We start from the raw sequence: 24,511 nt of genomic DNA, 5'->3' as shown, positions 1-24,511 counted from the left end.
TATACAAATAAAATAAAATTGAAATAATTAATGAATTAGTTTTTTCATTAATTACAAATTAATCCTGGGTCTTATTAAGCTTCAGATCCACACCTGATCAATTCATCGGTTTAAGTGTGGGAATCAAAGAGACAAAAACGACTTTAGCACAAGCATATTTAACAAATCAAACAAGAAGGCATGTGACCCTCTAAAGCTCTGGCACAGTGATCCAAAGGGCTCTTTTGGACATTTTATTTTGAAGAGATACTTCCTGATCTTAGTGTGTGTATCTCTGTGTAGCTTGACTCTTCCCCACTCCGCTTCCTCCTTGTCACTCAGGCTGATGTCACGCCACAGGATTCACTGTGGGAGGGCGCTGGTCCCGCTGCAGGAATCTGGAGTGGGTGCGTCCCCGGGTGGAGAGAAGGCGCATTACACTTCTCTTGAACTCATAACGTTCAACATCAGCAGTTCACACATGTAGAATATTAGAGTAATTTCAGCTCTTTATTATTATTATTAGTATGAGTAATAACGAGCTGAAGTGATTCTTTATTATTATTAATAATAACAATGGTAATTATAATAATGATAATACTGACTTCATTCGTATAGGACCTTTCGAAACAGCTGTTTCAAACTGCTTCACCTGTAGCACAAATATAAATAAGTATACAAAACATCAATGACAACAAGCAAAATAATACAGAGCCAAATATTTTCAAATTAGATCAGTTTAGATACATCTGAAATCGTCTGACACTGAGCTGCAGCCCACTGAAAACAAGCATCCAATAAAAAGCAAAGTAGTAGAAAAGAGGGAGAGCTTTAAACCGTCAGCCACATGACACATTGTTACCTCCTCCAAGCAGGTTGTTCTCACCCATGTCCTGGTTGTCTGTTTGCAAGATGGCACAATCTACAGCACAGATTAACACAGAACTTTATGGAAGGATGAAGCATGGCTCAGGGAAGAAACCATTACATTTTAGTGTGGAAGCAGATCAGGGAGTTTTATTTCTCATCTTCTTCGACATTGCGAACCGTTGATTTTAGCAATTTTGTTGATTTTTGACTCAGAGAATAATAAATTGATCTAGATGAATAAATTAGTTACATTAAAAGTCTAAGTGTGTAAAATATTGTGCAGCTTGCTTGAATTTAAGGGGACAGTTTGGCTTTGGCGGAGGAATGAGCTCTACTGAGTGACATTCTATGTTATTGTTTCATGTTTGTGATTATGGTTCTGCAGTCCAGAGTTTTTCAATAGTTTTTCTAATAATCAATCTTCTCTCTCGCATCTATATTAAACCTCCTCCATTTCACTAGGTTGTGCGTGCATGCCTGTGTGTGTGTGTGCTAGTGTGTGTGTGTCTATGTGTGTGTGTGTGTGTGTGTGCCTGTCTCCATCTTTCATTATTCATGAGTTCACATCACGCTGTGGACCCGCTGCCCGCTCTTGTACCTAATCAAGGTTATCGATCAGTACTAAGTAAATATGCAGGAGTTGAAACCTTTGTACTCGATCGATAGGAGCTGACTCTGGCATCTGATTGGAGCACGCTAACATGGACCCTTTACCCAGCAGCCCTTATGTTGGCCCCCCCATCCTCCAGCCAGGTGCAGGGGAAACTGAGGGGACTCCACTTTCAAGAAGATGGCTCCGACTTGGACTTTGTTTCTACTCTTCCCAATAATTGCATGCGCAACTGTAACATCGAAGAAAGGTAAAAACGAACATGGAGCAGGGAAGTAGATTTCTTTGCAGCTGAGCATCAAAGTATTGGATTTTGTTTATTGGTAAAGTTCTGCAAGTATTCCTGCTTGACTAGCTGTTTGGATTTGCACCATACGGTCAAAGGTGTTTAATCAAGTGAACTTTGACAACAGTTCTCAGTGTTATAATCTACACATTGAATCGTTAGTAGTTCAGTATTGTTGCTGTGTTACATCAAAATACTTTAGCTGCAGAGCATGAACCTTACTGCTGTGAATCCTGCCCCTCATGCATGAGTCAAATGATTTCTTTAACCAGTATGTGGCCCTCCTCCTGTCACCGACGGGGTTGATGAGGCGACGCTGAAGCGTGTGTATGAGGCAGGAGAAGAGGTGGCCCTCACATGTGAACAGGGGTACTCGCCCTCAACGCCGACCACTCGACGGATCACCTGCTTGGCCTCAGGAGAGTGGACACAGTCGGATCTGGCATGTTCCCGTGAGTTGAGTCGATGTAGATGGTGTCAGCTTGCTCACAGGGGTGTAACAGTAGCACAGCTATATTTTTTAAAGGAGACATGTGATTTTAGAAGTATTTCTCTTTCCTCTAACGTGCTTTATAGGTTGTTGGTGAATGTACAAGGTCTGCAAAGTTAAAAAAGTCTAAAGTCCATGGCAGAGGGAGTTCAATCTGCCGCTGACAACTCTGCTCCTGCATGGCACTGATGAAATGCCTGCACAGTAGTTCAGCCGATAGTTCCGCCTTTGAGATGTCGCATGATAACACAATGGCACTTTTTTGCATAAGACTTCCTAGCTGTAGAAATCTTAGCTGTTAGTCTGGCACTCCCCCAACAAAGCCAGGTAAATCGAAAGCAGAGGCCGGTCAGAAAAGTGTTTGGTTAGTGGTATCGCCATGCCAAGGAGACGCTCTTTACTTCAGTCTTAAGCGAAGTTCTCTCTGTGTTCACTTCCAAATGTGAGCCTTTTTTTGGCAAAGTTTTTTGTGCTCTGCGGTGCTGGGGAAGGTGTAATCTGAATGTGAACCATGAGTGGCCCATGTGGTAAATGGGGAATATGGCCAAAATAGCACAAAAGAAATTCAGGCCACCTTTGGGTTACAATCATAAACTTTCTAATATGTTCAGATCAGAAAACATTCAAGTTAATGACCCAAGCTTAAAGTACCATAATATAACCTGGTGCCCCATTTAAATTAGTTTGTCAATATTACACTTTCTATTATCCTGGTGTTAGCGTTAGGGTTATCATTTAACCTCAGTGTTCTATTATCTCATATTTCTACAGTTAAGATGTGTCCGATCCCCGGACCTCTGCAGCCTTTAGCGAGGGGGCGAACAGAAGCTCCATTCAAGAGTGTGCTGAACTACACGTGTGACGATGGGTAACGTTCGAATGCATGAATTCCTCCATCACTGCAGCCTGTGTGTTACGATGATAATATCTGTCAGTGTAATGACGTTTTCATGTTCACAAGGTACGTCATGCAAGGAGCCAATGAGAGCAGGTGTTTACACGATGGTTCCTGGAGCAATCCCCCCCCTCTCTGCAAAGGTACCGAAGGAAAATACACACAATGGAAAAGATTCATCGATTGTATCAGTGTTCAGCTGAGATAAAATTCAGACATTAAATCGTATGTAAACTATATAGAAAGAAAGTACAGAAACATTTCTAACTTAACTGGGAAGCTGCTCTTAATTTTATTTATTGTTGAACCTGCAATTGCTTTCACCTCAAAGTACCTTTAGTGTCCCTTTCAGGGAAATTGATTTACGGCAAGGATCATCAAAACCGACCACAAACTGTAGTTTATCTCATCGTGTTACTATATAATTGTATTCATAAAGTAAATTCTCCCCTATTGTTCATTTAAAGTAGAAAGTAGTACTGTATGTGTGACTTTTACTGATGTGTGAAATTGTTTCAGTTGTCAGTTCATCAGGAAGCCCAACCTAAAACCAGTGGAATCTCGTCCAACAGTGCTACAATACATTCTCCTCCATTAAAGTTATAATATTCAGTGTTTGTTTCACCCCTGTCCATTTTTTTTTCTGTTCGTCTATTGATATGATTACACAAAAACCACTGGATGGATTATTACTGAAACTTGGTGGAAGGATGTTGTATGGCTCAGGAAAGAACCAATATCTAAATGCAGTTGATGCAGTTTTTTGTTTTGTCCTTACAGCTGTGAACTGTCCTCTGCCCACGCCACCTAGAGATGGGAGAATCGTCCATGATAAGCCAGTTACTGGAACCAGCACCATGTATGGACAAGGCTGGACGTATGAGTGTAACCCACCTAAAGCACCCAGTCATGAGAGGGGATCCTGCAGGGCTGATGGAAGGGCAACTGAACCTCCAGTGTGCCGAGGTACAGAGAAGATGTCAAATACTCCTATATTCGACCGTCTCTTACCTCCATGGTTTAGGCAAAATACAGTTTAATAGTCTCCCGGACTTTAAAATGATTTCCCCTAAATTTCTACACTTCAAAACTCCTCACCTGTTCTTTTGTCCTGTTTCTGATCATCCCAGAGGTGAGCTGCTCCATTCCAGCAGGTATACCAAACGGCTTCATCACCTTTGCTGTGATGAGACAACATGGCTACAAGGAGAAGGTTAAGTATGGCTGCAATGAGCACTACGTTCTGGACGGTGAGGCCGAGGTCCAGTGCCAAAACACAGGAACCTGGTCTGTCAGGCCAGTGTGCAGAGGTGAGTCGTGGGTAAATGAGTTCTTGTTAAAAGCTAAATTTGTGTTTTGTTACTGTCAAATATTCTGGATTAATTTATGCATCAATCAGTTGTCAGAGCGCATAACAGTCCCCTGTCGAACAACATTTAAATTCAATAGACCCGGATTTTTATTTGTATTTGCATCAGTCCCTCAAACACGGCTGTTTTTTCATCCAAATGTTATAAAACGTAAAAAGGAGTCCTGGATCAGGGTTCAGTCTTGGGTCAGGCCCCACCCCTCCACCAAATGTCATGTAAATCGTTTTTTTGCGTAATCCTGCTACCAATCCAACAACCACGGATGAAAATATAATCTTTAATCGAAATATAAGAATATCCAGATATGCTCATGCTGTGCTTGTCTGCATTCTCTGGTTCTGAAAAGGAGTCAATTGGTAAAGAGACACAATGACAGCCTCTCAACACTTAGTACCGCTTTGAAATGTAGGGGGGGGGGGGGGGAATTCAAATGAGCTTTTGAAATTTTTGATTTTATAACTGGATTTGCGATGTCTGGTCAGATAATGCTTTACCTGTGTTTTTTCACCTTCCAGCTCCCTGCAAAGTTGGCATCAAAAGAGGCCGAATCTTCTACAACGCCAGGAAGCTCTGGATCTCAGACCTGAAGCCCAACAGAGTCCTGCACAGAGAACCCGTCGTCTTCTACTGTCGGAACAGAGCCGAGAAGTGCGGCTACCCTGTGGCAAGCACCTGTGATGATGGAACCCTGGACATCCCAGAATGCTTTGTGGGTGAGTTCTCGCCAGCTCAATAAATCAAGACTAACGATTGGACAACTTTCCCAGGATGAAAGACATGCTTTCAGCTGAGGCACCATTACTACTTATACAGGTGCAAAAAGTATACATTGTATTACACATCTATATCTAGAATGTTCGGTATATACCGTGGAGAGTAACCATCAGATAAGAAATATCAAAACCGAGTTCGGGCACAACTTCTCCAATAATCCACACGTTTTCACTCGTAACAATACAACGTGTTTTTTCCCTTCTATAAACGTCAGGTAACATGTTAGATGTGTTGTGATGTTGCCATATGGTGATATGAAATGTCTGAAATCATACCATATAAGTAATACGTCTGCCTCTGTACTTCTTGCTTTTAGAACCGGGCAAGGTGGAGTACACGTTAAGGGCCAGTTCTCTCCCATCTGAAATCACAATGTGTGCTGCTTCACCCCCTGCAAGCACCACGAGCCCTGCGGGCCCTGCAAGACCTGCGTAACATCTGACCTGAGACCCATAGATGGGATATTATTAACCATTATCTTGGTTAATAAACCTGTCATCATGATCTTTTATTTTGATCATAATCCAATAACTTTAATTGTGAATTAAAGCATTAAAAAAATCTATCTTTTGGTGTGGTGACTAATGATGACGACTAAAGAGAAACGTAGTTATTTCCAGGCTGCAGATTCATACACACTATGTAGATAAATAATGAACATACATAGTACAACACCTGGGTTACAATAAAAACATGCAGATACAAATATAAAGGTGGATCTGGTGGATTTAAATGTGGTTTTGCCAAAAGGGACTGTTGGGCCTGACAAAGGTTTGCACTCTGCCATTCTAGTTGTTTTATAGATCAAAAAGTGAATTAAAAGTTAAATAAAACAAAAACATCTTTAGTTGATCCTTAATTGTGTTTGTGTAGGTGCACAAATCCTCTGTTGTCAACTTGTAAATCAGGCATGTCAGATAAATATTCAGTGTTTTACAGATCAGGTCGAAAAAATCTTTTAAACTCTGTGGCTGAAAGGGAGCCAGTGATCAAGACTCTGAGCATAAGTCAAGATAAAGCCAGATGGATTTTAATGAGCTGAACTGACGATGAATGGCTTATATCATAAGATCAAGGGGCGTAACAGTAATAAATTCTGCTGGTGACAAAGCCATAAACAAAAACATTTTATTTTCTGTATCTGTACTGAGGTATTGTTAACTGGCCTCTATGCCGTAGTATTCTTTGGTTTTAAGTATAGTATCTCTGTCACATTGAGCTGAGTTTTTAGAAAGTCTGAGGCTCAATAGACAAAGTCTGCAAAAACAAACATTTGTCCCTGTTTGGTAATATTGCTGCAATAAGGGAAAGTCCACTGCTGAAGCTTCACTGCCAGTAAAGTGATTCCAATCTCCTATAGCAAATAACAAAAAAAAATAAAAACAGTAAACAAAACCAGAATTCACTTCGTGCTGCTCTTATCAGCTTCAGAGAGACGACAGCAGCAGAAGGAGCAAGGACAGAGATTTAGTGTTTGAAGCACATGAGCTGAAGAGCGTCTGAACAGGTGGACGGGGATGGAATTCATGTTGACTTTGTTTCTGCTCTGTCCATTTGTGATTTTTACCACCACAGCATCAGATGGTATTTGCTTTTGATTTGCTCTTATTGGCTTGGACTACATGAATGTCTGTTTTGCGATGCAAGTTAACCTCAGTATTTTACTCTATAGAAATAATGATGTTTAGCTTTGGAGTGACAGGGATACAAAGTGAATGTCTCATTTCATTTTTGCATTTGTGTGGTTAAGCCAGAAATAGATTTGGACTTCAATTTAGTTTAGTTCATTCACACTTTCTTTTACTGATTCTTATTGAGTCTCTTAAATGTGTAATATAACTTCAAATGACAAATTAACATTACATTACATTACATTTCTGGAGTTTTCTTTTGACAAGTCTTTCTGTTGTCAGGAAGTATTTTAGGACACACACATACATATTATTTCAGGGCTAGTAACTGCAGCAACAAGATGTTTTTTTTTTCAGATCATATTGGGGAGAATAATTGAATATATCCGAAAATAATGTAAATCAATCGGAAAATGTTTGTTTCAGCGTGAGACTAGATACATACTATTTATTATAATCAATGTGTCCCTTCAGTGTGTTCAAGGCCTGATCTGCCTGTCAACGTTGAGGTGGATGGGCTCCAGAGGTTCTACAACCCCGGGGATGAGTTGGTGTTGTCCTGCATACAGGGATACACCCCCATACTCGGCCCTCGGACCATTGTTTGCTCTGCGAGGGGAACATGGACCAAAACCAGACTAATGTGCAAACGTGGGTCTCCATTGCTCTTGTGAGAACTTAAGGTCTTGTGACAGGACAATAGCATATGAAACATATACTACATTTAATGTCAACATGGCAATTTAATGTAAACAGCAACAATCAAATATCAAGTAATTTGTACTGGTATCACTGATAGATACTCTTTGATTTCTCTGATTCTGTACTTCTTCATTTCTCCTGTTGATGTGACATTGAACATAAGTAGATTTTGGGGAGAATATTTGACAAGCATGTGATGCAACATGAACCATTTCTACTAAATTGTTTGTCTTGAATGTTTTTCTATTATAAATTTATAGTTTATTACGAATTATGGACTTCACCGATGCTTTGGTATTATATCTACATATGTTTAAGTTCTGTATTGAAAACTAGCACAACTAGATCACACTGATCCCTTCGTTGAGGTTGTACATTACTACAGCAGGTACAACATATACAGTGTGTAAATCTTTCATTCATAGAAAAATAACTGCTCTCTGCTGTTTTCTCTCCTGCAGCAAAACAGTGTCCTTATCCCGATCTGTTGTCTAATGGAGAATTGTATTATGAGGATACAGTGTTCCAGAGCACCATCAACTACACGTGTCATGAAGGGTAAAGCAAAAAACATTTATTTGAATTGTATTGTGCAACACTTTTCATAAAGTGGGGAAGAAATGCCAATAAAACTGGATGAGATTCAGAGATAGGTTTTTGCAGAGGCTCCTGTTTGTGTCTAAAGTGCAGCTTGAAGCAGAATTTAGTCCTTTCTCCTCTAAATGTAATTGTAAAGCAGTTTACAGGCCACTAACATCAGCCGCAGAGCAATCTGGAACAACTCCACAGCCCGGGACTTCCACCTGACTCTGACTTTTATTCGGCCCCCCACACCTCAAGGATGTGTTAAATTAACACATTATATTAAATTATATTATACTGCATTACATTGCATATTGTAATCAGACACTGTTCACTGTCTTGCATTTCACTTTTTACTTCACTTTTTATATCTTTTATCTACTATATATATTTTTTTTAGATATGTTTATGTCTAAATAAATGTTACTTTGTATAAATATTAGAAAAAGGGAGTAAATAAGAAGTAAATAGTGAGTAAATATATATTGTTTCTTATTGCTTTTCTTATGTGTGTTGTATTTATGTGTTTGTATGTTTTTATGTTCTATGTTCATTGTATGCACCAATAACCAGAGCAAATTCCTCGTATTTTATAATAATGTAATGTGTGTTACCCAGACAAGTCAACAGTAGTATCGTTATTACTGAAGTTGACTTGTTGACTAAACATTAACAGAGCGGTCTGCTGAAAACATTGACTCGTGTTCATCACACATTATGTTTGCACAACTTGATCAATAAACCAGAGTCAAACAATCATTTTATTTTGTGTGCATCTTACAATAATCTGATTTACCAACAATTGGCTTCAAATGCACTAAACAACATAAAAAAATCAATCATCGTGTATTTTGTAAATATCTTGGCAAACTGACCATGAACTGATTAATGAAATGGCTTCTGCTCTGCAGACACATACTGAGCGGAGCAAGCTCTGCTGTGTGCCAAGCAAGTGGAACATGGAGCTCAGCAGTCCCAGAGTGCAAGCGTATGTAATCCGTCTAAAACCAGGAAAATTATTAATCCGGTCAAAAACACATTTGTAGAGTCGAACCCAACAAAACTACCACTTGGTTTGTTGTCAATCAAGTCATTCAAAACAACAAGTAAATTATACACTACTATGAACAAAAGGCAAAAGAAACTTCACGTACTGTGCAAGCATGTTCATAAAATGGCTCATTCTCCCTCCTCCCTCCTAGCTGTGACCTGTGATCTCGCTCCGATCCCCCAGTTTGGGATGATCATTTATGACAAGATGATAAGCGGGAACTCCACTGAATACGGCGTCACTGGGACATACAGCTGCCTGCCTCCGTATGTGCTCTTTGGCAGCGCGAGAGCCGAGTGCACCGCCAGCGGCACCTGGACTAAAACACCTGAATGTCGAGGTATGAAAAACCAAGAGTAGTTGTATTGTTATACTGTGAGACTTATCTAACCATCTAAAACAGTGTTGTATCAGCAGATGAGAAAACAATCCAAAACAAATAGATCCACTTGTGTAATTTGTCCAGATTTCATGGAATTCTAATTGTAAATGTACCTTTCATGTACATTTACAGTTTCTTTACACAAAATAATGAGACAGCAGAGATTCTAGTGATAGAACAGGAATTTCCCACTCTTATGCAACCATTGAATTGAGATAAACTTGGTAAAAATATATATTATATGTTATTGAGCAGGTGTAGATACACCATTTTCCAAAGTAATAGATAGAATTTTCTGATATTCCAGGACAATTAATGTATATTTATGTATGTATTTTTTCTAATTAAAGACTGACAAACCATTAAATAAAGAGACCTCCTAAATCATTTGATAAGCTGTCCCAATACATCAAAATAAACATTTGGGACTGTTATGGGAATAAACTTACAATGCAGTATTTGATAATGAGTTTTTGATTGAAGTATTCAAAGGAATTCTATTCCTACATCAAATAGTCGTTTGGCTCAATGAGTTTAATATTCATCACTTATTTAGTCTTTTGGGAAGATACTGTATGAGTTTGTAAGAGACCTGGAAATGTTGTTCTGTCTGCTAACAGGTGTCCTTTCCATGTATTGAAATAATAAGGCAGAACAGTCTGTAACAAGCCTGTGAAAAGGAAATTGGTGGATTTCTCACTCTATTATAAGAAAGAAAATGTCCCTCCAGGGAGCTGAAAAGGAAGACACATTAAAATAAACTAGAGGCAACTGCGCCACATTTGGTCTAAACCGTTTTCAGCTGAAACATTCGAATACAGCTTCATGGGAAATTGATTCTACAATAAAGACAGTCATCAATACTCTCCCTGGTGTTCCTTTGCAGTTGTGAGTTGCCCTCCACCAGAGACCATTGACAAAGGCTACATGTCGAACAGTGACCAGAGACCCTTCGACTTCATGGAAACAGTCAAATATGGCTGCGACGGGGACTATGCACTGGAAGGAAGCATGCAGATAGTTTGTCAGCAAAATGGGGGGTGGTCAGAAAAGCCGTCCTGCAAAGGTGGGACTAATATTACGAACATTTTACCCTTTGACCTGCTTCTAGTTTACAGAAGTACATAGTACATTTTTTGCTTTATGTACAATGCATGGTGGAATTGAATTTTCTTTTTGTGTTTCCAATTGTGTACTGTTAAATGTATTGTTATTACAAATCAGGTCACAGTTCAGTTCCATTACTTTGACTCTTCATATTTATTTTTTCAAACCCAATATGTCGTTTTCATAAATTTATTTGTGCCTGTGCTGACTGTTACTGGGGTCTAAAAATACAATTTTATTTTACTGTTGTGAAGTTGGAGTGTATAGTATTTAATGACCTCTAGTGGTGAAGTTGCTTGTTGCAGCTCAATACCGCTCGCCTCACCCTCCCCTTCCGAACATGATAGAGAACCTGTGGTAGCCTTCAGTTGTCATAAAAACTTGGGTGTTAAATATATCCAGTCTGCCCATACAAGAAACATGGCGGCCTCTATAGAGAGGACCCCCCCCCCCCCCCCCTCCCCCCATGTGAATATAAAACATTTAAATATAAAGGGCCCATTCTAGTGTAAATAAAACAACAATTTGTTTAATTTAGATAAAACACACTTGTGAAAACATCACCATCGGATTATTTTACATAAAATTTGTGTCAATCGACCCCTTTCCCCTAAATCTTACACACTGAACCTTTAAGGCTTTTATTTATAAACGCAATTTTTGGAAAATCAACATGCTTTAAAGCTATTAAACAGCATGACACTCAATTAACTGTCGGATCAAAAATTATTAGAACCCCTTTCAGTTCTCTTTACTACAAATCATGGTGATCAGAATTTAACATTAACGTATTGATTTGTCTTTATTTGTCCTCCTTATAGCTCCTTGCAGCGTTGGCATAAGCAGAGGAAGGATATTATTCGGAGGACAAAAACTCTGGATCAAGGACTTGCCTTCAAAAAGAGTCTTACATAAAGAAATCGTCTCACTCTACTGCAAGAACAAGGCAAGGGGGTGTGGTTATCCAGTGCCAACGCAGTGCATCGACGGAAAACTCATTATACCTGAGTGCTTTGAAGGTAAAAATATTTAATGAAGAAGCAGAATATATCACAGTAAGCTGTTTGTCTATTTCCTTTATTTATGTGCGTACAGAACCGATTAAACGATTCACGACACCATAATGTCTCTAGGTTGTTTTAAATCCAAGTCCATTTAATAAACTTAAATGACACAAAGGTGATAAGAAAAAGCTATAGTCAACAAAAACTAAAAAGTAAAGTAAGTTCCATACAAAGTGGGACTTTTGCAGGGAAGACTTGAAAGTTAACACAAACGATTATTATACAAATTTTTGTTGATCAATTACAAACCCTCTATCTATAAAGGGAGTTTTGGGACAAACTGTGTTACTGGGGAATATCACATTCCAGAAAGTATTGCTATAGTGGCAAAAAAAAAATTCTGGTTGTTCAGGGGTTCGTAGTGCAAGACAGTGACCAACAAATTAAGAGGAAAATAACAAAAACTTGACTGGTAGTTTGTATATTTACAACCATAAACCTTCCCTGCAACCTAACAATGTCAGATATGTGTTTTCCCAGGGTGTCTTACATGGCATTATTCTCTCAAACTGTCCCTTGATGATAAACTAGACTTACTAAGTTTGATTTTCTGTGACTTGGTGTATGTAAAATCACAGTTTTGGCCCAATGTAACCTCTCTCTCTCTCTCTCTCTCTCTCTCTCTCTCTCTCTCTCTCTCTCTCTCTTACTCTCTCTCTCTCTCTCTCTCTCTCTCTCTCTCTCTCTCTCTCTCTCTGTGTGTGTTTGTCTTTTTCCAGAGCCCAGCGCTATTGATTATAACCTTCATTCAGGTTCCCTTCCATCAGAAATCGAACAGTGCTGAAACAGCAGGAGATCCCTTCTCTGATGATCATTAAACCACTGTGATATATGTCTCAATGTGTCCAGGTAGAATTACAAAGTCAGTCTGTCTTTACATTTTAGGCTTTGTAACCAATTTAACAATTTCAGACATGATATTTTTCTGACACTGATTAATAAACTTTCTTTTTCTGCTACTTTAACTCTAAAAATGTGAATTATCATTTGACCCATGAGGCAAATATGAAGATTACTATGGTCTGATACACTTATTTGTTTCTTGTCCTTGAACAAATAAAATACCGAGCGTCATCAAGCCACCACCCACAAACAAACAGAAATACCCTCTATGTAAAACCTCAGCAAAAGTAGGTCTACTGATTCAATGCTGCACCAAGAAGCATGAGGCAATCTCAACAAGAACGTAACACAATGGCCTTCATAAACTGACATCTTCAAGATTTTCTTTGTGTAAGTTATGAACATATAACCAAAGCTCAGATCAAATGTGTCCCAAACCTGCCAACTCTTTACAACACTGTATACTGTTTAGCAGTGTTAGCAGCTGTCCGTTTGTCTATGAAAGAGACGAGAACCATATTCAGTAGTTTACAGCCTAAATAATCCAAACTGAAGACATTATGGGCTGTATGAACATGAGTTAATCTATATTGCTTGGTGCAGATCTGGATCAGGGGGAGGGTCCAAGATTTCCCTTCTCATTCTTTAACATTGTGACATTTGGGCGTTTTTCCAACGTTTTCCTTGAGCTGAAATGTTTAGGGGTCTGACATTTATAGGTGTGTGCAAATTGGTGAGGATCCAAATAAAAATTCTGATCCAGTGAAATTAAAATGTGGCTTCACAGGGAGACTGCAGGGCCTTGGGCGGAGGTATCAATGTGCAGTTATTTCCAGAAAAACATTTTGAACATGTTATTGTATATTTTTGTGTAGATTCCAATGTTTCCAATGACATGCAGGATGAGTTTGTATAGAGAATACATCACAAAATGTAGATTATTTTTATTGATTTATGAATAATACAGCGTTGATTAACAAGGAGTTTCATGTTTAGATATTTGACTCTTTGTGAACATCATATATATTTAATGTAAAGGCCGGAAGAAGCTATGACAGCTCATCAAACTGTGTGTCTGGTTCTTCTAGTAATGATAATAAGGCGGGAGCAGCAGCAGCGTGCTGGGTGAGCAGCAGCAGTCTCGTGCTTCCGGCTTGCCGCACGTCTATTCTCGCGATATCCGGCGAGACTCCGCTCTCTTCTCGTCCAGCATGGCGGCGCTGTATGAGGGATACACGTTGTGCGGACTCGTTCCAGCTCAAACTCTGTCGAACTCGGGCGTCCAGGGCATCGAACAGGAGCGAGACAACGACCACGTCGTCGTCACGGACTCCACCAGATGTGTCACCCTGTACAAAGTGAGTTTTGCTCTCTGTGATCGTTTACCGGAGCCAGCTGATCACTGCGACCCGAGACACTCGTGTTGGCATCCTCGCCTCGGTTCGCAGACAGTAACAGAATCCATCGACAAGACAGGAAATTCACATTTCAGCTCGGATCATTCTTCAGTTCTCATGAAAATACACAGGAGTGGTGGCACCGATTGAAGCTAAATGCTAGTTTACACAAACATACATGGCAGGTTAGCTAACTTTATTGCTAAATCCACTACTGGGCACTCACACACACACACAATGCTTAATGACTTATATTACCTGTAGACTCACACTGACTTTAGCTAATAACTCAGTAGCTTCTTTTTAGAATTTCATATTTAAATGTCTGGTGGCTGCAGCGAATAGTTTTTACCAGATAAAAAAAATATAATGCAGTTTTGTGTGTTGAGGATAAAGCAGCTAAAAGTTTACATTGGCAGAACTTTTAATGATTAAATGTAATGATTTATGATTTCAGAAACAGAGGTAGTATTCAGTTCAGGCCACAGTTTATCATGGGGGGGTCGATATGGCGTTATCAGCTTGTTTTAGCTGTGTAGTTACAGCTAAAGGGAACTGGAACACATGCATGAGATGGTAGGAGTGGGGGGGGGGACCATGTCCAAACATTATATCAAGATATTGTTCACACCATTTGACATCAGTTATTCTCAGGATACAAACCACGTTATTATTACCTCTGCCAATGAGGTCATGGGTTCATTTGCGTATGTTTGTCTGCGTTTCTTGTTGTTGTCAGGGTTACACAAAAACTACTGGTCATTTCCAGGGAATAATTGATGGACCTATTAAAAACAATCAGGCATATTATGAGCAGAGAATGACAAACTCTTGAAAAACGGAAACTATTTTACAAAACTGAACTCGATCCACCTACACTGTGCTTGCCCACAGAAGGAGCAATATATCGATATATATTGGACCTCTGTTATATTGCTATTAATGAAAGTTATATTCAGTTAACTTTTTATGCTGTTTTATTGCCCCACCCTAAGAAATATTATTAATTCTTCCTTTCTTCCTCTGTGGTTCTGACAGGTGTCAGACCAGAAGCCACTCGGCAGCTGGACAGTTAAACAAGGTCAAACTCTGACCTGCTCAGCAGTCTTCAATTCACAGACCAAGGAATATGTGGCCATCACAGATTACAAGGTAAACCTTTCTACACATTATTGTAATCTGAGTGAATTTACTCAGCCATACTGACCTACCAACCAACCAAGCCAGTTCTTTTACCTTTTCCATACAATTAAAGAAGGTAGTGAACGCCTGTGTCTCAGGAGATAGAACCTGTCGTCCACTAAGTGATGAGTTGCTTAATCTTCCATCCAATTTAGTTTTTACCAGGTTTGCATTATCGTTTTTTCCTTGTCCATATTGTTACTGAATCATTACATAATGTTTGTACTTTTTAAGGTTTGATCGTTGTAATTAACAATATGAGGTCCTTGAACATAACAAAATGTTTATTTATTCTATTACTCTAGCTGTAGATCGTAACTTTTTGAAATATTTGTCACCTGATGCCCTTTTTTGTTGTCTTTAAGGTGATCCGAATATGGAAGGAAGAAGACATCCTCTTAGAAAAGGCCTTCAAAGCAACAGTAAGTCTGAACATGGGTTCATCTCTTCTGTCAACAGCACTTTGCATCCGCTCCATTTGAAACATTTATTAAGTAGGGTGCAGATCCATGAAAATAAATGTTTCTCTCTTTCTCATCCACTGCCAACGTGGTTTATTGTACCAGGGCTTTTTTTTTTCTTCCTAGAAAGCCCCTAATTTTTGGAATTATCCATAGTATTCTGAGTAACCAGCCCAAAAATCTATAAATGCATTTACTGATGGCACATTCTCATTCTGGCCTCCTGTGCAAATATTCTCTCCAGGTGTCATCAGATGTCTGGAAGGTCCATTGTGTGGATGGAGCGGAGCCTGTGGTCTTATTTCAGAAAGGAGCTGTGAGACTGCTGGACTCGCTGCTCTCTGCTCCCCAGCAGCCCATAGAGGAAGTCCTGTCTCAAGAAGAGGCCATCAGGTCAGTATCATGAGGCCTTACAGCCAGAGGAAAACCCTTGTGTTACAGTCGCCGGATTGCTGATACGGACCTTTTGTTTCTTTCAGCCTGTAAATGTATTGTGTCTCTGCTCTTTAGATGGAGCACCAACATAGTGGCAGAGACACAGCAGATTGTCGTCTTCACAACTGAACAGGTAACACAATTCAAAATGTTAGACTTTTGACTTGTGACAAAAAAGTTGATCAATCATTTCAAATAATTCAGGTTTACCTGTTTGTTGGACTTGTATCACAATGCCAAGCCATAAAATAATTAATTCAGTGTTATGCTAATGTGCATAGAGATGGATTTAAACTACCAACTTAGCAAAAAAGATTTAGTGTTCCCTTGTTTTCTTCACATGCGGCAGGGAAAACTATTAGATACTGATGTTTCTGAATGCTTGTTTGCCTCACTGTCTTCCCACAGAAAGGAGATCATTTCCTCTACCTGCAGAGACTGAACCCTAACACCCTACAGAGGTACCGGCTGGAGAGAGAAGAGCCTGGTGTCGCCCCGCTCAGCTTCTCTGCCTCCTACAGGGATAAACACATCCGCCTGCTTTATCTCTGTAAGCCAGCATTTCCTGTGAAAACCCTTTTTAGTGTCAGTGTTTGGCAGCTCAGGCGAGTCTTAATGGACTTGGAAATGAAAACAGTCTCAACACAGTGGGTGACAAGAATCTCTAATAGAAAGGAACAAACATAAATGCGGAATGATAGCCCAATGGCAGTAGTTTTAATGCTTTGTATGCAAGAGGTGTGTGCTGAAAACGGACAGATGTGAAAGAGTCTGGGTAGGTACAGTTTGAATTCAGTACCCTGCCACTAAAAATGGAGAGCTGCCACAAACAAGGCACCCTACTCATTTAGCATAACTGTAGAGGGAAGTGAAGGACCCTGGTTCAGTATAGCTGCTTTCAGACATGTGCTGAACCAATGCCCATTAGGCTCCTCTCGTCTCTCTATCTTCCTCGCTGCACCTGAACTAAGTAGGGAAACATGTGGCTGTTACCTTTTGTGCCCTTATTAAGGGTTTTAGATGTTTATGATAAACAACTTGTAGCCTATAATTAAATCATTTTATCCTGAACGGGAGCACCAGGCTGTGTATCCTCTTGACTGTGCTGATCTTTCAGTTAAAAGACAGACTCAATACCTAGGATCCAATATTGTTTAGATTCTTTTTGCATTATATGTTGTATTGCATGTGACATGCAAGGTGAGAGTGATGTTATTGGCTCCATCTACCCTCTCCCTTCCTTTTCCCTATTTGTGCCTAATTGTTCTCCTGCCCCACAGACCCTAACGGCCATGTGTACCAGAGTGTGGTCTCTGTGCGAGGCCTGGCGACTGAAGAGGGGACTCGGGCTCTGTCACTTCCCCGTAGCCTGCTGCTGGCTCTTCCTGTGGGCGAGGGCCCGCTGGAGGCAGCATCAGCCCTTGTCCTGGATGAAGCCCATGTAGCTGTTGTCGGTGTTCCACATCCCTCTGCGGGAGCTGGTAAAGGTAACTTCAGCTTATTTACCCTGACTACAGACCACAGGGACTCTATTCGGACATATCTGTTAGAGGTTTTCAGGTAAAATTTGACTGAGGATATGATGTCTGTTTCTGTTTTTGCTTGACTCATAGTAGCATTTTAAGCATGCCAGATCCAGATGTGTCCTAAAGGTTTGTTACTTTATAAGAGGAAGAAGCTGTTAAAACTAAAAGGATTTTTAGGTTGAAATTATTACTTCAGTCTAAATATGACTGTAATCTTCTACTGAATTCCTTTTTTTTTCCTTCTTTTTTTCTTCTTTTTTACATATGGACCATATTTTCAGAATAAATGCATAAGAATGACTCCAGTATTTAATGTTGGTGTCTGTGTTTTCTGATTGTCTCTGTCTTTGATTTTTCAGACTTTCTCTGCATCTGGAATACCAATTTCCAAACGCTTCAGGCGGGAAAAGAAATGGCTGGTAAAATCTATGGGCAGGTAGGGTTGCTTTACAATATCAAATTTAAATAAGCATGACACTCAGTAAAGCACACACCTCTGTTAAGGCCCAACAGTCCGCTTACATTCAATCAAGCGGCACCAAATTGCACATACTGATAGATATCAATTCCTTAAATATCCCAGATGTTTTAGCATCAAGTAATCCATCAGTTAATATGCTGAAGAACCCTGTATCTTGCAATACAGTCCAGTAGTTTATGCATCATCGTGCTTACATACATGCAAACAAACAAACACAGGTGTGAATACATAACCCCCTATGATCAGTGAATAATACAATATACTGATGTGGACTTTTAGTCATACTCGTAGCATGAGAGCAGAGCTCATACGGGACAGTCACCAGTGTTCTGACAAGCTTTGTTGCTGATGTTAGAAGTGTGCATGAACCACACCCACATTACGACTGTCCAAGGTTCCCTGTCCTTCCAGCTGCTGGGTGCTGTCGGAGGCCTGTATGACTTTGGTAGAGCATTGTGTCTGCGCTCGACTGTGACGGGCTTCACTGTCCCTCCTCACAACTGCAATGCAGTTTACAATCTTAAAATAGATGCATAAACATACTAGATCAAGCAGTCTTTGATATTAATCTATGTAACATTTGCTTGTACCATTAATTCTGATCCATTTTCTTTTCTTTCTGATTTAGCTATGGTGTTATTCCAACAAGTTATTCATTCCACATGGGAAAAGCCTCTCTGTTATCCCATTTGTCTGCCCCACATCCTCACTGGCCTATGCACTGGGGAAACTGAAGCAGGCCAAGACTGAAGGTGAGCGTAAACAATATATTGGTACTATGATTTTAATAAAAAAGAAAAACCTGTAACCTCTACAACTTGATTTATTACATGTAATGAATACAACAAAATATTTGATTGTCGTACAGTACATATAAAACAAAACAAAAATGTCTAATTACCACAGATTCCAAAGCTCCAGCTTCTGTACCATCTTGGAACAACATTCTGCACGGGGAGAAAGGTCAGCCCTCCAGAACGGTGGAGGCCAGGAAGACGGTGAGTTAGATAAGTGTGGTTTCTAAGAGTTATCAAGGCAAAATGAGGTCAATGACTTGATACAGTGAGGACAGATTAGCTTTTTGCATGAATGCTAGTTATTCAACGTGTTTCTCAGACAGACAGTGCATTTGAAAACCTCCATTTATTATACATATTAACAAGTACTACCTACAAATGAAATAGCTTTACAGTAGATGCTGTCTGAAATGGGGATGTGTCTTTCTGAAAACTTTTATGTTATATTTGTCACTTTCTTAAAAGAACAAAATACTACATGGCAACTGTACTGTTTAGAAATGTGTGGTCTTGTTGATAATGGCTACTCTAATGAACTCGACTTTTCTCTCCCTCCAGAGAACAACCCGTAAGACCCAGTCAACTCCTTGTTTAACAACCGACCAAGTTCTGGAGCTCATTAGGGTAAGATGCAAATCGTGGTCCTGATTTGCATGCTTCAGCAAAACAAGATTTACAAACACTGACATTGTTTTGTTTTCCCACTGTAGACGGCCCCAGTAGAAGATGTCCAGAAAGAAGTGGAGGGGCTTCTGTCCAGATCCGACGTCCAGGACCTGCAGCCCTCAGTGGGGCGGCTCGTGTCCGTCCTGGTGTCCAGGAGCCTGGCTGATCCAGCTTTCTACACCCCGAGCACCCTGGCTCAGCTGGTGCACACTCAGGGCCTCTGTCACAGGTCAGCAAGATTCAAATGTTTCTCAAAACTACCATCTTACATCAGTTTCTATTTTACAAAATGTGTTTCACTACTGTCATACAATAATGGAACCATTTACCTTTCTGACCTCCTGCAGTGTGTGTCCTGACCTCATGCTGCTGGCCCTGGAGAAGAAGGATTACTTTCTGTGTCAACTGTGCTTGCAGTTCTTCCCTGACATCCCCGAAGCTGTCACCTGTGCCTGTCTGATGGCCTTTATCAGGTAAAAACCTAATTTATTATAAACAATTTTAAACATACAATATGTGGTGCAGGTGATGAGGTGCTCTGGGATAGTTTTTAATTTCAGGCCTCAGATACAAGCAAGATATAGGGTCTATGCCTGTGTCCTACGGTGACCACAGGGAACACCAAAGTAATAGCTTCTTTTTTTTATTCTTCAAACATGTGGCTAAGTTGTTAGTTTGGTGAAATATGCTGCACACAGTGAAACAGAAGTGGTGTAGCTGTATTAATAATCTGACTTGGTGTAATATAAAGTTATTAACAATATGCTGTTGTACCTTGGTCTTACAGTATGCCAGACATTGATGCAGAGAAAGGGAGTCTGGAGCCCGACAGCGTCTCCTTCATGGAAACCCTGGTATCTCAGGAGCGGGGCCAGGTCGGCTTGCAGAACGGTTTCAGCCCCACCTCCTTGGACGAGCAGCACTCAGACGCCCACAGAGGAGGTGATGCCATCATCACCAACGCAGAAGAAAAGGAGAAGACCTCAACTCCCACTGAACAGATGTGTCCCGTGGGATTACACAAGGCTGTTCTACTGTATCCTTCCAATGCACATTCAACACAATTGACCAATGAGGCAACTATTCATAATCAACTTAGGCTACGTCCATACCACTACAACTTTGTTTGAAAACTCAGCCACTGATACACCTGTCATACACTCTGCTCCTCAGTTTGAGAGATTTTCAAATTGAGAAGTTCTGAAACGCTGCTGGTCGTGTTTTAGTTTAAAAATATCTGGGGCTTTTGTTTTAGTCTGGACCGGCAGAATCAGAGATTTTTGGTAATTATGACGTAGACGCTCACCACGTCTGATTGGGTATTTTCGATCACAACATGGATAATCAATTACAAGCGTTGCTGACTCTTTTGTCTTTGCAAACAGCTGTTGTATAGTTAAATTCTGTGTTTCTCAATGATACAACTGATTACATGTGTAGGAGACAAACTTGTATTCAAGCAATTCCCATGTACACTGGCACCTGTATGCTTTCGTCTGTACGCTGGCGAGTGGTCACATGAAATGCCATGTTGGTATGGACGGGGTATTAGAACTGATAGGGAGCTAAACACATGACATTTTAAGTTGTAAACATTTGTTACCGAAACTGTAGTAGTATGGAATTAGCCTTGAAGTGAGTTTCGGTTGCTGCACATATTTTGTGTTGGTAAATAAACTTAGAAACTTAAGTGATACAGTAATCAATTTAAAATGACTGAGAAATGTTTAAGTATGACACTTTAACTCAGGCTGCAAAGAAATGAGGTGTTGCAGACGGCGTACAGCGACACTTTCCTCCTCCCACACCTTAAAGATCTCTCCTCCCAGCATGTCGTTGTAAGTAACAGATTGGTTGATGCTATTTAGGTTGTTCAGGTATGAAATGTTTGTACAATTTACAACTCTTTAGTCTTCAGTCTTTATTCATGGAGTCTGACTGTGGATTGTTCTGATATTTTTATTCAAATGAAAGTAGTGACAATAACAATAAATGTAGCTCATTGCGTGTTGCACGATTAATAGGTCGCTCTAGTTTTTTCAGTCAGTCCAAATATAGTAACTAAAAAACGTGTGTTTACTGTGTTTATTTACTTTCTCGTCCAATCAGCTTTTCCTCCAGTATCTGCAGTTCCTCTACCTAAAATTTGCCCAGGATGCAGTGCCACAGATGGGACTGAGATCACCAAATCTGGCTCAGGTCTGTATCAATCCCTGCCCCTATTATCAGGATGTCCATCTTTGCCACATCAATACAGGCAGTGTCTGTCACAGGAGGACACATTACTTGACTTTCCTAGAGGCAAAAATGTTATATTTGCTCACTAATTAGTCAATCCAGATATGATGGAGGTAAACTGTTTATTTCCACCTGAACTTTGTGAATTCAGTTCAGCCACAGAACAAATGTCGGGGGTGGAGAGTTGTACTGAGATAGATATAAGCAACCAAAGCCTCCGGAGACGTGAGGCATTTTTGGGCCTAGTATGATCATATTTTCCAAATGCCACCAATTTGATCTGATCTCTGAAATCACATGTTATTGACCCCAACATATATTTTGTATTACTTCTAATATGGAACAAACATTTTAATAATGGCTATCATGATGTTCAGATCTAGTCAGATTTATTTCTATACCATATTGAAAAATAGGATTTGAGCCAAAGTGCCACAATTTTAAAAATCATGCCAATTGTGTACTAAAAACAAACAAACTAAAATGAAACGTTTTTTCATTGCATTTGATTAAAGGTCATGGACTGGGTTTGCTTGGTGCTGGACGCTCATTTCACTGTGCTGGTGATGACCCCAGAGGCCAAAGGATTACTGCGGAACCTCCACAACTTTGTGAAGTCACAGGTAACACTCTCTCTTTGTAACCTGTTGCATGTTGGTTTTATTGCATTCGTTCTATGTGCCTGTTATTGAAGATGTGTTCATAGTTATGTGGGAAATCATTTAAAACAGTTTTCTTTCTTGTGTCCTCAGGTGAGACTGGTTTCTGAGCTTGGAAAGATCGAGAGCAGCCTCCAGGAGCTCAACAAGATGAAAGAAAAGAGGGACATTGGACAATACTCCATTGAGGTCATTGAGCTGTTTTAGAATGTGTACAGAATACTTTTAATAAACCCTTAAGCAGATCGTCTCCTCCCGACTGTTCACCTGAAGGGGTTTCAGGGTTGTTTGCATGTCTCGACTGGTTTTAGAAGTGCTTATTGGCGCAGATGCTCACCACCCAACTGACTTGCAGTTCAATCTGAACTGTTTTAAATTTGTGTAAGCCAATGAAAATGTGTCCATTCTGATGACTTCAATTGCATGATTTGTTTACACTCAGTTTGGTATAATACATACAAAAGCAACTTAATACAGCAGTATGGGGACGGTATTAACCTTCATTCATAATGAGACTTCCATTGAACAATTGATTGCCGGAGTGACTGGTTGTATTTTGTATGTCACACAGCTGGATATGTGTAAGTGTGTCAGCTGGGACTCTACAGGGTTTCCACAGGAGAACCTCGTATGTTGAATACAATTGTATAACAAAAAAAACGGTCAATGTGTGACTTTATTTTTATTAAACGATCAAGGTTGAAAAGCAACCAGTGTTGGAATCACTGAAGTTCCTGTTGTGATTTCTGTTTACTCGTGTGACAACAAAAGGTGAATAGAGCTAATCAATATTATCTGTATTATTAGGTGGTAAAAAACCATGAGTCGGTTTCATCATGCACTGAACACTTGAAACAGCTTCAACTGCTTAATAAACAATTTGTTGTACCAGTTAGACATTTTCAGACATGAACTCAGGAGGATGTCCGCTCCATTGGGTCCAAACTTTCTGCAGAATTTGCCTTACAAGGCTGGCCCTGGCAATGTTGGCGCCCTAGGCGAGATTTCAAATTGGCGCCCCCCAACATACACACGCAAACTGTCATGCATCCCATTCAGTTCTTTTTTTTAAAATCCACTCTCACCTTTCGTAATTCATACTTGGCCTCCAGACAAGTGATAGGAATCCAAAGCTGTTTTTCAAGACATAGCACACCTACATTTTAACAAGTGCATGTTTTATTAAAACTATTTCAGATAATTGAATGTCTACTGATGCATGTTGAAATGATTTAATTCTATGCTTTGGGCATTTAAGCTATATTAGGATTAAGGTGTAAACAGAGACAGTTTCTCTGAGAAGGAAATTCTCTTCTAATATTAATGGTTTATCTACATTCTTCTAATAGACCTGTAGTTTATCTACTTGACGGTTACTTATGTACGAGGTAGGTCTTTTAACAGCTCATGTGTTTTGAATACACAAGTATCCACCATTGCTACAACTGTGTACCCATCATCCATATTGTGTTGTGTACGACTTTGAAGGAAGTTTTGTGTCACTTGTACTGTATGGAGTGTAATTCATTTTAATTTTCACCCTGACAGAGTATGCTTGTTGCACACAGAGTACCAAAGGAGATGTGTTGATAGTAACACTTAAACCAGGATGCTGTGCTCGCAACGCATACTGCATATGACTATGCAGTATTCTTTCATTAGCAAAGCTCATTCAGTCACAGCCATGGAAAACTAAGTAATGATACTGATGTGTTATGTATTCTCGTTTCTCAGGTTCGTGCTGCAGAAAGATGGCAATATAGTATGTTGGGCATGGACTGCCTGATATACCCCTGTAGTGTCCATGTTTAATTCATTTTCATGCCAATGTTTTGTGTCAAAATGCTAAAAGTGTTTTTGGAAATATAGAAGGGACACATACTTGAATTTCAGAGACGCAGGTTGAGTAAAACTTAAGGAGGACTAATTTGTGTTGGTTTTGAATTATCTTGCATTTTCATTAATCCCAGTTCTTATATCCCTTTGTGTGTCTAACTGAACAGAGCGTATAGGTTCATCTCTGATCCATGCAG

The 24,511-nt window shown here is 39.8% G+C and overlaps 3 protein-coding genes across 3 annotated transcripts; all 3 read left to right on the top strand.

Moving 5' to 3' along the window:
* Nucleotides 1-1,545: 1,545 nt before the first annotated feature.
* LOC128436793 (beta-2-glycoprotein 1) lies at nucleotides 1,546-5,839 on the top strand. The gene is made up of 8 exons (XM_053418648.1): nucleotides 1,546-1,709; nucleotides 2,018-2,197; nucleotides 3,007-3,103; nucleotides 3,197-3,273; nucleotides 3,911-4,096; nucleotides 4,261-4,440; nucleotides 5,016-5,213; nucleotides 5,591-5,839. The coding sequence occupies exons 1-8, from the start codon at nucleotides 1,640-1,642 to the stop codon at nucleotides 5,707-5,709; spliced, it is 1,107 nt and encodes a 368-aa protein (XP_053274623.1). The 5' UTR covers nucleotides 1,546-1,639; the 3' UTR covers nucleotides 5,710-5,839.
* Nucleotides 5,840-6,669: 830 nt separating this feature from the next.
* Nucleotides 6,670-12,758, top strand: LOC128436794 (beta-2-glycoprotein 1). The gene is made up of 8 exons (XM_053418649.1): nucleotides 6,670-6,858; nucleotides 7,380-7,556; nucleotides 8,069-8,165; nucleotides 9,101-9,177; nucleotides 9,392-9,580; nucleotides 10,509-10,688; nucleotides 11,551-11,748; nucleotides 12,513-12,758. The coding sequence occupies exons 1-8, from the start codon at nucleotides 6,792-6,794 to the stop codon at nucleotides 12,575-12,577; spliced, it is 1,050 nt and encodes a 349-aa protein (XP_053274624.1). The 5' UTR covers nucleotides 6,670-6,791; the 3' UTR covers nucleotides 12,578-12,758.
* A 1,063-nt stretch (nucleotides 12,759-13,821) lies between these two features.
* nol11 (nucleolar protein 11) lies at nucleotides 13,822-23,200 on the top strand. The gene is made up of 18 exons (XM_053418647.1): nucleotides 13,822-13,994; nucleotides 15,072-15,185; nucleotides 15,581-15,637; nucleotides 15,921-16,069; nucleotides 16,187-16,244; nucleotides 16,520-16,661; nucleotides 17,392-17,598; nucleotides 17,997-18,073; nucleotides 18,747-18,870; nucleotides 19,025-19,116; nucleotides 19,474-19,539; nucleotides 19,626-19,810; nucleotides 19,929-20,054; nucleotides 20,369-20,617; nucleotides 21,341-21,419; nucleotides 21,691-21,780; nucleotides 22,335-22,442; nucleotides 22,572-23,200. The coding sequence occupies exons 1-18, from the start codon at nucleotides 13,848-13,850 to the stop codon at nucleotides 22,683-22,685; spliced, it is 2,184 nt and encodes a 727-aa protein (XP_053274622.1). The 5' UTR covers nucleotides 13,822-13,847; the 3' UTR covers nucleotides 22,686-23,200.
* The last annotated feature ends 1,311 nt before the right edge of the window (nucleotides 23,201-24,511 follow it).

The sequence above is a fragment of the Pleuronectes platessa genome, chromosome 3 (assembly GCF_947347685.1).
Source record: "Pleuronectes platessa chromosome 3, fPlePla1.1, whole genome shotgun sequence".
In the NCBI taxonomy this organism is placed as follows: domain Eukaryota; kingdom Metazoa; phylum Chordata; class Actinopteri; order Pleuronectiformes; family Pleuronectidae; genus Pleuronectes; species Pleuronectes platessa.
This window is presented reverse-complemented; position numbering and strand designations above follow the sequence as displayed.

Bases quoted from the DNA above. Each gene is read 5' to 3' on its own strand.
- LOC128436793 (XM_053418648.1), top strand. From the start codon at position 1,640: ATGGCTCCGACTTGGACTTTGTTTCTACTCTTCCCAATAATTGCATGC. The intron at 3,104-3,196 runs GTAACGTTCGAA...CATGTTCACAAG, and splicing joins AACTACACGTGTGACGATGG to GTACGTCATGCAAGGAGCCA. The intron at 5,214-5,590 runs GTGAGTTCTCGC...TCTTGCTTTTAG, and splicing joins CATCCCAGAATGCTTTGTGG to AACCGGGCAAGGTGGAGTAC.
- LOC128436794 (XM_053418649.1), top strand. From the start codon at position 6,792: ATGGAATTCATGTTGACTTTGTTTCTGCTCTGTCCATTTGTGATTTTT. The intron at 6,859-7,379 runs GTATTTGCTTTT...GTGTCCCTTCAG, and splicing joins TACCACCACAGCATCAGATG to TGTGTTCAAGGCCTGATCTG. The intron at 7,557-8,068 runs GTGGGTCTCCAT...TCTCTCCTGCAG, and splicing joins AACCAGACTAATGTGCAAAC to CAAAACAGTGTCCTTATCCC.
- nol11 (XM_053418647.1), top strand. From the start codon at position 13,848: ATGGCGGCGCTGTATGAGGGATACACGTTGTGCGGACTCGTTCCAGCT. The intron at 15,638-15,920 runs GTAAGTCTGAAC...TATTCTCTCCAG, and splicing joins AAAAGGCCTTCAAAGCAACA to GTGTCATCAGATGTCTGGAA. The intron at 19,540-19,625 runs GTAAGATGCAAA...TTCCCACTGTAG, and splicing joins AAGTTCTGGAGCTCATTAGG to ACGGCCCCAGTAGAAGATGT.